Source organism: Mesoplodon mirus (assembly GCF_964341445.2).
Source record: "Mesoplodon mirus genome assembly, chromosome: 11".
Lineage (NCBI taxonomy): Eukaryota > Metazoa > Chordata > Mammalia > Artiodactyla > Ziphiidae > Mesoplodon > Mesoplodon mirus.
Window position 1 is genome coordinate 21,276,454 of NC_138987.1, and position 13,008 is coordinate 21,289,461.

Sequence of the window (13,008 nt, forward strand, 5' to 3'; positions counted from 1 at the left end):
TGCAACCCAGGGTTGGGGAACACTTTCTAACCAAGATAGAACTCTTGGAAATAACAAGAAAAATAAGACATATTTGACTATATTTATGGCAACACATGTGTGACGAAAGGGACCATAACAAAGATAGTAGACAATTTAGGGATCTGGGAAAAGTAACACTGATGAGGGTAAATATACGTAACAAAAAGTCTTACAAATTGACAGTAACTAATAAAAAATGGGCACAGGATAATAATAGGCAGTTCACAGGAGAGCAAATTCAGGTAGCCAGAAAACATGAAAAGATACTCAAATTCTGAATATCCACAGAAATGCACATTAAATCAGTAATATAATATCACTAGCAGAGTTTAAAAGATCTATAACTCCTATTGCTGGTGAGAATGTGGGGCAAAGACATTCCCTTTCATTGGTGGGAGAAATGTGAATTTTATTGGCTTTGAAATTTGGTAAAGCAATCTTAATTAAACTGAATATAATTTAAAATTAAAAGCAAATATACCTGACATAGAAATTCCTCTGCTAGTAATTTTTCCCATAGAGTAAGATTTTAGTAAATTGAAAAGTACATTTACCCAACACAGCTATCCCTTTATTAGCAATTTATCCCATAGATTAAAATCACCCCTAGTTCCACCCGTTGTTTCCATGTGTTCTACCTGCTGGGAACACAGTACCACATAAGGGTCACTGATTTAGAGTATATACTGGGCCCTAGAGGATGGTGCCTCACCCTCGCTGGGTATCATCTCAAAGCTGGCACCTCACTTGCCACTCATTTTGGCAACTGAGCTTGTATAAGGGTGTTTTTTTCTGTTGTTGTTTTTGTGTGTCCACACCACACTGCTTGTGGGATCTTAGTTCCCCAACTGGGGGATTGAACCCAGGCCATGGCAGTGAAAGCGCTAAGTCCTAACCCCTGGACCACCAGGGAATTCCCTGTATAAGCATGTTTATTGTTATTGTGGCATTCTTTTTTTTTTTTTTTTTTGGTGGTACGCGGGCCTCTCACTGTTGTGGCCTCTCCCGTTGCGGAGCACAGGCTCCGGACGCGCAGGCTCAGCAGCCATGGCTCACGGGCCCAGCCGCCCCGCGGCACGCGGGATCCTCCCAGACCGGGGCACGAACCCGTGTCCCCTGCATCGGCAGGCAGACTCCCAACCACTGCGCCACCAGGAAGCCCGTGTGGCACTCTTGATGGTGGTAAAAAAGCTGGAGACAGAGGACAGGCAGTAACAGGAGGATGGCCAGTACTGCCAGATTGTAAAACATCAACCTTAAAACTGTGCAACAGGAAGAATCTGGAAATGGCTGAATAAATTATGATTGGTTCACACTAAATAATATTATGCAACCATTAGAAATGATGAATTAGAGGTATATTTGTAGACTTGGAGGGATTTTTCACAAGACGTGCTTGAAGGGGAGATGCATAGTTCAGAAAAGTGTGTATAAATTTCATTTTGTAAAATAACATTAACCCTCCATATATATATATACACACACATTTATACACACACACACACACACATAATTACATGAGCCTGGAGAAAACTACAGAGCTACTAGGTTGTTAACACGATTTGGGGATATGGTACGGTAGGGTGGGAGAGGGTGATGGTGGAGGGGAGGAATTAAAGCAGCATTAAAAAAATTCGTAAGTGTTCTGTAACAACAGTAATAATATTGTTAGATTGGTGGCTTGAAGCAATTAATGTGCCCACAAAGGACCAACCTCCATATATTAATTTGTCTTTTGGAATAATCTGAATGATGAATAGATTGATGCAATCTCAGCTCTGCTTTTCTGATTGTAATATTGCTCAGAACTGTGAGGCAGTATTGAAAGCTCAACTTAATTGTCCAGCTCTGGATCAAATTCAGGATCACATAAGATGAAGAGTAGTTAAGGAAGTAAGTGCCAATATTAATTGATTTCCTGGGATATGAGTGCTTGGTTTTAATTTTAAAGGAAACTATTTTATCAAGTACCCGTATCACTGTATATTTAATATGGTACATCTTTCTCCGTGTGGTTTTTCAAAGTCCTCCTAAGCCTGAATGTGATCTTTAGTTTCTTGTACACATGTAACATTCTGCCTATGTCTTTTACGGCACTTGTCAAAATGAGCTTTGTTTTATTTATTTGTATATTTATTTTATCCTCTCCTCTAGTTTTCAAGTTACTTTAGATGAAGGACTCATCTGAAAATTGAATTTATCAATTTTATCTCCGGGTACACTTCTTTATGCATAATAAGCAATTTAACCATAATTATTAATAACAATAAAATTTGATGGCTTAAAACCTTCATGATTTGAATAGAGCATTTTTTAATGAGTAAGGATGATAGCTTTCAACAAAAACCATTGTGCTTCTGTATTTCAGATCTTGATAAAGTGTGTTGTGGTTTTGCAAGGACTACCAAATATTCACTCAAAGAAACATATTGCGAGCTTTGAAAGTGTACAGCACATGATAGCTTGTTGTATCTTCTACATAACAAAGGTATTTATCTCATTCTTTGTCTAGTGTCATGAAACTTAGGAGCCCTAATGATTTAGCAAGTTAAGCTACTTGTAATCACAGTAATTAGAATACTTTGAAAAATAATACCTCCAAAGCATTTTAGATCAAAAGTAGCCTGAGCAGGCTAGTTGGTAAAGTCTGGAAGGGCCTATCTTAGGCCAGGGAGAGGGGGCTGCAAAGAAGACATTTTATGGGACCTCATTCATTTTAGAAACAAGAAAGAACAAGATACCAGAGGCAGAGAGGTAGGCTTATGTATCCTCACTGCTTGGCTCAAAGGCCAGCATTGTGTGTTTCTTCAAAGGCTTTGGTTGACTGAATCCAGTGAATCTCTTCAAAGAAGGGCCATATTTGCCTACCTATTTTATGTAGTCTTCCCAGAACCTTTCTGATTTGGCAGTGATCTGGAAGAATACTGCATGGATGGGCTGATATGATGGGACTTAAGTTTGCTTCTGTGGAGGTCTGGCAACAGAGAGGCCTTTACCCTCTACCTTAGCAAAAAGGTCATGATTTGCTGGCAATTCAGGCTCCTCGCCTGACCTCAGGAGCAGAAAATCATATTCCTTCCGTCACTCACTGGTTTGCCGCTGTTGGAGAGACATCTATGACCTGGTCTGTGTAGATGCTGAGGGAGCGTAAGCCTTTAGCAGGAAGAAAAATAACAACTCACTTAAGGGAACTCAGAACCCCAAGGGGGAAAGAGCAGGCCAGACACTAGAATAATTGTGTTATTTACCCTCACCATGTTGAAAAGGATCAGAGATGACTTAAGAAGAAGAAACCTTTCAAGCAATGCAATCAGAACAAATTTAATTTTTTTCTTCCGGTTTTACTGATATATAACTGGCATAGAGCACTGTGTAAGTTTAAGGTGTACAACATAATGACTTGATTTACATACATCATGAAGTGATTACCACAATAAATTTAGTGAACATGCATCATCTATAGATACAAAATTAAAGAAATAGAAAAAAATTTTTTTCCTTGTGATGAGAACTCTTAGGATTTACTCTTAACAGCTTTCATATACAACAAATTTAATTTTTGATTAAAAAATTAAATAGGTAAAGATTATGATTATGATACTTCTTGAGTCACATCTGGAAGCTCAAGAAATACCCAACAATGTAGAATAGAATTATCTAGAGATAAATTCACAAGACAGATCCAGAAGTCATAACATGAAATGAAGGAGTCTGGAGGTAGAAAAGAAATAAGTAGAGAAGTAATCATCTTTCTGAGTCCCAGGCAGGATTAATGTAAGAATATATGTGTAGACACATGTTGATGAAATTCCTGAAGTCCAAGGATAAGGACGAATCTTAAAGTTTTGAGGCCCAAAGAACAGATTATTTATTTGCAATGGAAAGAGAATCAATTAGCTTCAGGCTTTTTTTTTTATCAGCAACACTAACAGTTAAACTCCTGGAGCAACATTTATAGAATCCTCAGGGAAGAAGACTAAGGCCCAAAAATTAATAACCAGGAAAAGATATCATTCATTTGTCAGGGCAAAATAAACATTTTCAAAAGTGCAGGCATTTAAAAAGTATTCTGTCCATGTACTTATCTGAGGACAACACTTGGAGAACTACTCTATCAAATGACAGTTGGTTCAGAACAGAAATCCCAAGATAGGGAAAGACAAAAAGGAGAGGAATAATGGGAGCATCAAATCTTGTAATATATGTATTATTAAAGTTAAATAGATAATAATGATGTGATTAGGACTTTGTAATATAAATGCTAAGTAGGGACTTTTGAAATACAAGAGTCATCCTTGAAAGAAAAACTTAACAGTAACCTAGAACTAAAGCTTCTATCCTGTTTGGGGTTGAGGGAGGCGTGAGCAGCTATAGATGCTTGGTGCATGTGTGTTAAAAATACATATAGTATAAAAATACATGTTGTATTACATTATTTTTTAAAATTAATTAATTAATTTATTTTTGGCTGTGTCGGGTCTTTGTTGCTGCGCGCGGGCTTTCTCTAGTTGTGGCAAGCAGGGGCTACTCTTCGTTGTGGTGTGCGGGCCTCTCATTGCGGTGGCTTCTCTTGTTGCGGAGCACGGGCTCTAGGAACGTAGGCTTCACTAGTTGTGGCACGTGGGCTCAGATAGTTGTGGTTCATGGGCTCTAGAGCGCAGGCTCAGTAGTTGTGGCACATGGGCTTAGTTGCTCCACGGCATGTGAGATCTTCCCGAGCCACAGCTCGAACCCGTGTCCCCTGCATTTGCAGGCGGATTCTTAACCACTGTGCCACCAGGGAAGTCCCCACATATTGTATAACATTATTATTTTCTTTTGATGTAATATATATATTTAAAGATGACTCAGGAATATGTAGGCATGAGCTGATCTTTAAAGCACAGTAGGACTTCAAAATTGACAGGAAAGAAAAGCAAACAGAGGAATGACAGGGAGGAAAAAGGAACAGGAAAAAATGACAGGGACGAAAAATGGCTAATTCAGCCAAAGTAAGAAGAAGGAAAGTGAGATTGTACTTAAGATGGAAGGAATAAAACCAAGTACATTAATTACTTCGCTAAGCATGAATGAACTCAGGAGACAGAGACTGTCAGATGGGCTGAAAAGGCAGATTCAAATGTGTATTATTTGAAGAAACACTTGTAAAACGAGATAACAAGCAATTTGAAAAATAAATAGACAAAGATATTGGGAAAATGCAAACAAAAATGAAGGAAGGGTAGCAATTTTCATATTTGAAAAAGCAGAATTCAGTGTCCAAAACATTAATCAGGACAAAGAGAGGCATTATGTAGTGTCCTTCCAGTCGCTCCTGGATGGCATCTGGCACTTTCTGGTCTTAGGGCAGTCTCATTGTCAAGTATTAAAGATGAAGTCTGAATTAAAACAAAACTTGAATTTTTTACAACAGCAAATTAAAGGAGAAAAACAATTAGGTTATATGAAAAATGCTACAAAGGCATTTGATGACACTTAGCAACTTTTCCTAATAAAACTTCTAAATAGGTTAGGAAGGGAAGGAAGTTATTGCATAATGATAAAGACATTTACCAAAAATTTTTAGCAAATATCATACTAAATGGCAAATTTGTGAAGCTGTTTCCTTAAAATCAGGCACAGGAGATACTGACTTTTAATAATGTGATTTATTATTTGTAGAGATCCTGTCTGATGAAATAGATAAGGGTATGAAATGATTTTATAATATTAGAAAAGCATAATTTGTTTGTAATTGTAGAGGTCTCAAAAACCCATGAGAATCTAGTAAAAGATTACTAGAATTAAAGAGAATTTATAAAGTGGTATAAGAATTTATAAGAAGTTATAAAGTTATGTAAGACACAAACTGATAAGTTGGGTTTTGTTTATGTTTTTCTTATTGTTTTTATTTTTAATATGAGTAGTAGCCAGTTAGAAATGGACAGGAGAAAATATACCACTTATAATACACACTATTTTAAACTTAACAAAATGTTAAAAACCTAAATAAAAGAAATGTGAAATCTTAATGAAGGACACAAAATAAGATCTGCACATATGGCAGGCCACACCAAGCTCCTGAATAGGAAGGCTTACTGTCATAGCTACATAAATCTTTCCTAAAATAGTATTTCCATGCATTGCAGTTTTAATCACAATCCTAGTGAGGTTTCTTTGAAACTGATTAGTGCTACTTAGAAATTCTCAGTAGGTATTAAAATTTACCAAGGCCACTTCAATAAAAAATGGTCTTAACAGAGTAATGGGCAAATAGATCAGTGGAATAAAATAGAGACTCCAGGAAGAGCCAGCCCCGGGTCTACAGAAAGAACTTAATATAAGACAAAGGTGGCATTTATATTCATTGAGAAAATGATAATTTAAAAGGTGGTGATATAACCGACTCTTCATTTGAAAATAATGCCAGAGGGCTTCCCTGGTGGCGCAGTGGTTGAGAGTCCGCCTGCCAATGCAGGGGACATGGGTTCGTGCCCCGGTCCGGGAAGATCCCACATGCCGTGGAGCAGCTGGGCCCGTGAGCCATGGCCGCTGAGCCTGCACGCCCGGAGCCTGTGCTCCGCAATGGGAGAGGCCACAACAGTGAGAGGCCCGCGTACAGCAAAAATAAATAAATAAATAAATAAATAACGCCAGAGCCCTACCTCATACCGTAAACAAAATGAAGTCCAGATGGATTTGAGGATATTTGGATTGCCTTGAAATCAGGGGAGACCTTTCTCAACAGGGCACAAAATTCAAAAGATACACACAAAAATAAGTAGATGATGTGATAATTTAAAAATACTTTTTTTAATGATAAGACACTATAGACAAAGCTTAAAGGCATTTATTTTTTAAAAATACAACAGTTGCAGGATTATTAACATTGATTGCCTCAGGCAGTAATCAATGAGAAAATAGGAAATAATTTCACAGTTTGGGAAAAGAAAGATCAGATTTATTTTTAATTATGGAGGATATGATTAAATATTTCAGTCACCTTAAAAAGTGGAACAGTGAACAAGTACCAGATGATGAATGGCCATCTAATAGGTCAGAGAGGAGCCATTCAAGGGTTTCAAACCTGGGAATGACGTAATGAGATTTGCATTTTAGAAAAAAGAAATTATTCTGATTGCACAACAGCTAATAATTAGAGGGGGATAAGATCCGAGGCAGGAGATGAGTTAGAAGGCGAGAGGTGATGAACTAAACTAGTATGGAAAAAGTGAGAGATAGAATTGAAAGGATTCCGGAGTTATTTATGAGATAGAATTGAATAGCGGGGGATCAAGGAGAGAGAGGGAAGAGTCCACAGTAATCCAGCTATCTGGGCAGCTGGGTGAGTACAATGCAATTTGTTGAACCCTGGGTGGGAAAGGGGGAAAAGATAATGAGTTTTGAATATATTGAATTTGGGGGCATACAAGATATCCAGAGAGGTGGACATTATATAATTGGACCTATAGGCTTGAAGTTCAGGAGAGGCCAAATATATGTAAAGACAACGGAGTCATTAGTATATGGACTCAACTGAGGCAACAGAGATAGATGGTATCACCCGGGGTCAATGTGTAGAGTAAGAAAAGAAGAGAATTGTCTAAGAATCTCAAGGGTGTTGTTAGTCCACGGGTCGCATCCGGCTTCCACTAGGCAAGGGGAAGAATTGGAAAGGTGATTAGTCCAAAGCTGTTTCATTATTCCTAACCCCTCCCCAACCTTAAGAATCTTTCTGGTGCTGTTAGTTTTGTCATTGTCACAAGGGGGTAACTGTTGAAAGCAGGGGTCCCACACAGTCCAAAGGACCCCTTTCCATTCCCACTGCTCAGTCACACACACACATCAATTAGTGTAATCCTGGGCTAAAAGGGCACCTTCCAAGGTTACTTTTCTTTAGAATATATTCATCTGCTTGGCCTCACCTCCCCCTTTCCCCCCGAACCCTTCCATCAATGAGTATTTCCAGGACAGGGGTGTCATTTTCAAATAAGAGAATACCAGGTTACACTGTCTTTCCAGGGCACTGGGCAGCTGTTCACCTTACATTTAAATAACTAACCGTGGCTGCTGCAGTGTTTCTTCCAGAACAAAGAAACTTTAATTCCAAGGCAGCTCATTGCTTGTAACTTGCCAATAGCAACTTCTCCTGCTAAAAACCAACTAAACAGCCAACCAACCAGCCAACCAAAAAACCAGTCCTGCTTACACAGGCACTCCGTATATGACCCTTAATGGGGACGAGTCAGGAGAGGGAAGGGATAAGGATGGAGGGGAGGAGAGGTGGCCCCTAGACCAGGGTCCCAGCAGCGGGATCCGGGCATGTGTGGGGTTAGCTTGGACAGGACATCTGCCTCTCCTCTCTCACAGGAGGAGGATGGTTATCCTTACGCATGGGTGTGTAGGTGGGTTTGGGGACAGCAGATACGCCAGTTCCCCTGCACTGCTCTCTGGAAAGGAAGCAAGGTCATTTGCAGAGAGTGGGGAGGTGGAGAGTAAGGGTGGGAAGAAGAGATGTGAGAAGATGTTTGTGTAACAGCCCCCGTGGGAGACGGGAGAGAGTGCTGACCTAGAATAAGCAGGGTTTCCAACCAGCATTTGGGGCCGCGTGGAGGCTGAGGTCCTCCACGAAATTCGCATGCCTCCTTTCTCAGCTGCCTGTGGTTTTTCTCCCACAGCAGTTTGCGGCTGGCTCTGTATTTCTTTTTTTTTTTTTTTTTTTTTTTTTTTTTTGCGGTATGCGGGCCTCTCACTGTTGTGGCCTCTCCCGTTGCGGAGCACAGGCTCCGGACGCGCAGGCTCAGAGGCCATGGCTCACGGGCCCAGCCACTCCGTGGCATGTGGGATCTTCCCGAACCGGGGCACGAACCGGTGTCCCCTGCATCAGCAGGCAGACTCTCAACCACTGCGCCACCAGGGAAGCCCTTTTTTTTTTTTTTTTTTTTTTTTTTTTGTGGCTCTGTATTTCTTGACCGCCACCCGTGACTCCAGCCCCTTTCCCCTGCCTGAGGAATCATTTTGAGATCCTCTGGACGTTATTGTAGAAATGACCCTGAATGTTCTGGACATTTTCTTTAAAGTATATTGAATTGGCCAAAAAAGTTAGTTTGGGTTTTCTGTGAGGTGTTAACGCAAAACCCCAAAGAACTTTTTGGCCAACACACTGTATATTAATGTCAGGATTTGATGCTAGAGCTGGTTCTGTCCCAAATTGATACTCTGAGAATTGTCATTTCAGAAGTTTCCTCCAGCCTGACCAATAGACCCAGAAGCCTGACTACCCCTGAATCCCAGATTTGAGGCATTCATTTGATATAAACATATTTTTATAGAGATTTTCTCTTAGGACATGTAAAGCCCAATTAGTCAAACGGCCCTGTTTCTTTTCTCTGTTCTGTTTTAAAAATTGGTAATCTTTCCGGATGGTTCAATCTTTCTTCTTTAAGGAGCAGTATTTTTTTCTGAAAGCTGTCAGAATTCCAAATAAAGTACCACTTCTGAGACGTCATCTTAAATATTTGATTATTTTCACCTTGTTAAAAAATTTATTATGCCAAACATCTGGCACATTTAAAAAATTTCTATTCACCATTTGGTATGTTAAGTAGAATTGGTTCTCTGTTCTTCTTTTGTTTGGAAAAATTCATTCTCATTTAAGTATTTTCCACTGGCATGTTAAAACAAGGAGAAAAGATTGCACAGTGCTGTATAAACCAAATATGTTGGAAAGCAAAGGTGAATGGGGAGCAAACGTTAGCTCACTTCTGTTTTCTAATAACAAAACTTGTTCCCTCTCATATCAGTTTTACAATGAGATTGGATAGTTTTGCCCAGCATTCAAAGCCCTGCTTGACCTAACCCCACCTACCTTGGCAAAATTTGTTTCACTGTTTTCCTTTCCACATTCCGTCCCACAGTCAACATTAGTTTAACACCATTGCCCTGGTCCTACAGAAATATTTCCAGTTCTTAGCATTTGCATTAGGTAGGTCTTATGAGCTTCAAGCAGCCACTCACTGTTTTTCAGCCACCTTATATATTCTATCCCTGCCTGGGAAGTAATAGTTGTTACTTATCTTAAATACTAACCTATTTAGCTTAACAGAATACACCTACAGATAAATTCATACAAACTTATTTATACCCTGAGAGTATTGTCCTGGGGATTCACAGTGAATACGTCCCCTTTATGGGCTCTTTCACTAGAGCAGGGTCTATGCAAATCAGATTGCTGGCCAGGGAAGCTTTCCTGGAGTTAGTGCTAGAGCCCAGGTTTTAATGACCAAGTAAAGCTATATAAATCAGGTGGGAAAGCTGTTCTGGGAAAGGCCTCAGCTGTAGGAAGGCATGAAGTCCTGATACCATGGTGAGTAGCAGGATTTATACTTGGCTTAATATTTTGTAAGCTTAAAGTGCAAGGAGATGAATAGTGGAAGATGACACTGGAGAGGTAGGTAAGGGCCAGGCTAGAGGAGGCCAGATAACAGTTCGTAACCAGGAACGTGGACGAGAGTGGCAGAGCGGGCCCCTTCTCGTGAGTCAGTGTGTGCTTCCCCTACGGCTCATGGAGAACCTGCCAAAACCAGCTGACCTCCAGCCTAGTTTACTGCCAGAATGTCTTGTAAATCATTTACTGCTATAAATGCCCCCAAGACATCATGAGGTCAGTAATTGTGCCATTTCACAAAGAAGACAACTCAAGACAAGAAGTGGTGGTTATGTGACCTTTAAGAATGATTTTGTTTTAGCATGGATCTTTTAAATAGAAATGTTTTTTCATAGTTAACTTACTATACCAAAAGAGGTATGGCTGTATGTCCCAGAGATACAGAGAATTCATTACTGATGAGACTCCTGGTTTTGTCTTTTATTTAAAATAGTGAAATCATGCAGTTTTAATTCTAGGGAAATATGATCTGGAGGTAAGCTTACAGTTTCCTTAACAGAAACAGGGGAGTTATATCCAAAACATGAGACTTTTGAATTTATGGAAGATGATACATGACTCTTGAAAATAGACTTGAGTTTCCAACAGATAATTAATAAATATTTTAAATTAGATTCTGCGTTCATGGAAGGAATATGACCTGGCAGTAATGATTATAAATTATGGAAAAAAGATGTTGGACATCACATCAGGGTGCAAATCTCTGTTTGGTGTTACTGACCAAGAAGAAATGCCAGAGGAGGTAATTGTTCTTTGTGTTTCATCTTTAAAGGTATATTTGGCTGAATTTTCTAAGAGGTCATGTAGTATTAGTGAACATGTTAGAAAATTGATCAGTTTTTAATTTGTTGTATTTACATAAAAGAAAGCAAATATGTGAAGAGCTTTTTTTCCTTTTAATTATTATCAAGAAAATGAAAAGGTATCTGTGCTAGAATACTTAATAGCCCCCTGTCACACATACTGACGATCAGTTAGGTGTTGATAGAGAGCTTCCTACACCCAGTTGGACATTGGACTGAAAGCCCTCTACAGTCTCTCCCAGAAGATTTTTATTATTCTGAGTGGGTCATTGAATGCAGTAAGTACATGTCAGAGCTTTTCACTCTGTTCAAAGTAGATTTCCTAAACTCCTTATGACACCTAAAGTGTCTCCTTTATGAAGCTGGTAATGTTAGAGACAACTTTTTAATATCTGCCTCCCAAGCATGGGTCTTACTAGAATCTTATTTTATTGCCTTTTCTTGAAACTATGTGGTTAAATGATTTTGTAGATCAAATTTTGAAATATTACTTAGTTTATCAGGTTTCTGAGGTGCACTAGGAGCTACAATACTTGAAGCCCCTTCTGTGACTGGGGCCAGGGGAGAAACTATTACCCCAAGCCTGTTTCAGTTGGAGTAGCTCCATTTCTATCTCTATTATATGTTGCAAAAGCTTAACCCCCCCCCCCACGGTTTCACTGGATGAATATTTTTAGCCATAATACTTTTGTTGGGGGGAGGGTTGTCTAGAGAAAGTTTTGATTAAGCTGAAAGCAACTTGAGCGTTTTTTTTTTTTTTCACCAAGTGTTGTCCACTCAAGAGTCCATCAGCCAGACCCTTTATGTCACCCAGGCCTTGACTCAGGGCTCTGTCCGTTCACGTCATGGTAGGATAGGACCCCTTGCCCCTTTCCTTGGAGCCTCTGGTCCAGCAGAAGGTTGTGATACTTTTTTCAGACTAAGACTGTAGGGACTGAGAACCTAATACCTACTTTATGGGAGTTAGAAATCATTATAACCATTCAGGGTCCCTTTAAGCCGAAAAGAGCTTGGGAGGTCTATTTTTTTGGAGAAGAGGAGACATTAACCAGTCCATTCTCAGGCTCAGACAGATGAAAGCATGGTGGGGAGCCTGAGCTCATACCCGCCAATTCTTAGTCCACTAATTACTGATCCTGTTATGTTCAATGAAAGGCAGAGTAGCAAAAGCAATTAGCTTCCTTGTAAAGAAGCTCCCTCTGGGAAAAAGAAAGGAAAAAAGGAAAAAGGGATACATTTCTGAGAGCATTTTCTTTTGAGGATTTTTAGAGATATACGCTCAACTGCTCTCAGAATGGTGTGTGTATTGGGGGGAGCTGGTTAGGGGAGCAGAAGTTACTAGGAAAAAGGGAGAGGGAAGAGAAGAAATATTTTGGTTAACATCCATAAAACACTTAGTACTGTGTCTGGCATTTAGTTAGGCTACAATGGCTTATTATTAATTATTAGTTAATTATTAATACATTTTACCATGTAGATTCATAGTTTGGTTTACCAAGTATGAAACATAATTTAAAGAATATTATTTGAAAATGACAATTCTTGAAACATGTTGAAGTACGTTCTGACATTTAACCAATGTTTCTAGGGTTCTTCCAAGAAGTCTTCCAAGACTAAGAAGCCACAGCAGATATTGTTACCTGAAAAAATAAATGAAGAGCTGGGTTTATTGGAGACACACCTACTCAAACTGACAAAGCAATGTAGTCTTTTTTTTTCTTTCTGTATACTTCTGTTTGCATTTTGCTGTTTAAAATA

The 13,008-nt window shown here is 39.3% G+C and overlaps 1 protein-coding gene across 1 annotated transcript in view; it reads left to right on the forward strand.

The window, feature by feature from the left end:
- CFAP54 (cilia and flagella associated protein 54) overlaps positions 1–13,008 on the forward strand; it is a gene marked incomplete at its 5' end in the record, with an annotated part of 318,667 nt that overhangs the window by 110,686 nt on the left and 194,973 nt on the right. Inside the window, 3 exons of the mRNA XM_082636308.1 lie at positions 2,390–2,509; positions 11,061–11,189; positions 12,839–12,953. Of these exons, the coding sequence (XP_082492434.1) occupies positions 2,390–2,509; positions 11,061–11,189; positions 12,839–12,953 (364 nt within the window). The remainder of the gene's footprint in view (positions 1–2,389; positions 2,510–11,060; positions 11,190–12,838; positions 12,954–13,008) is intronic.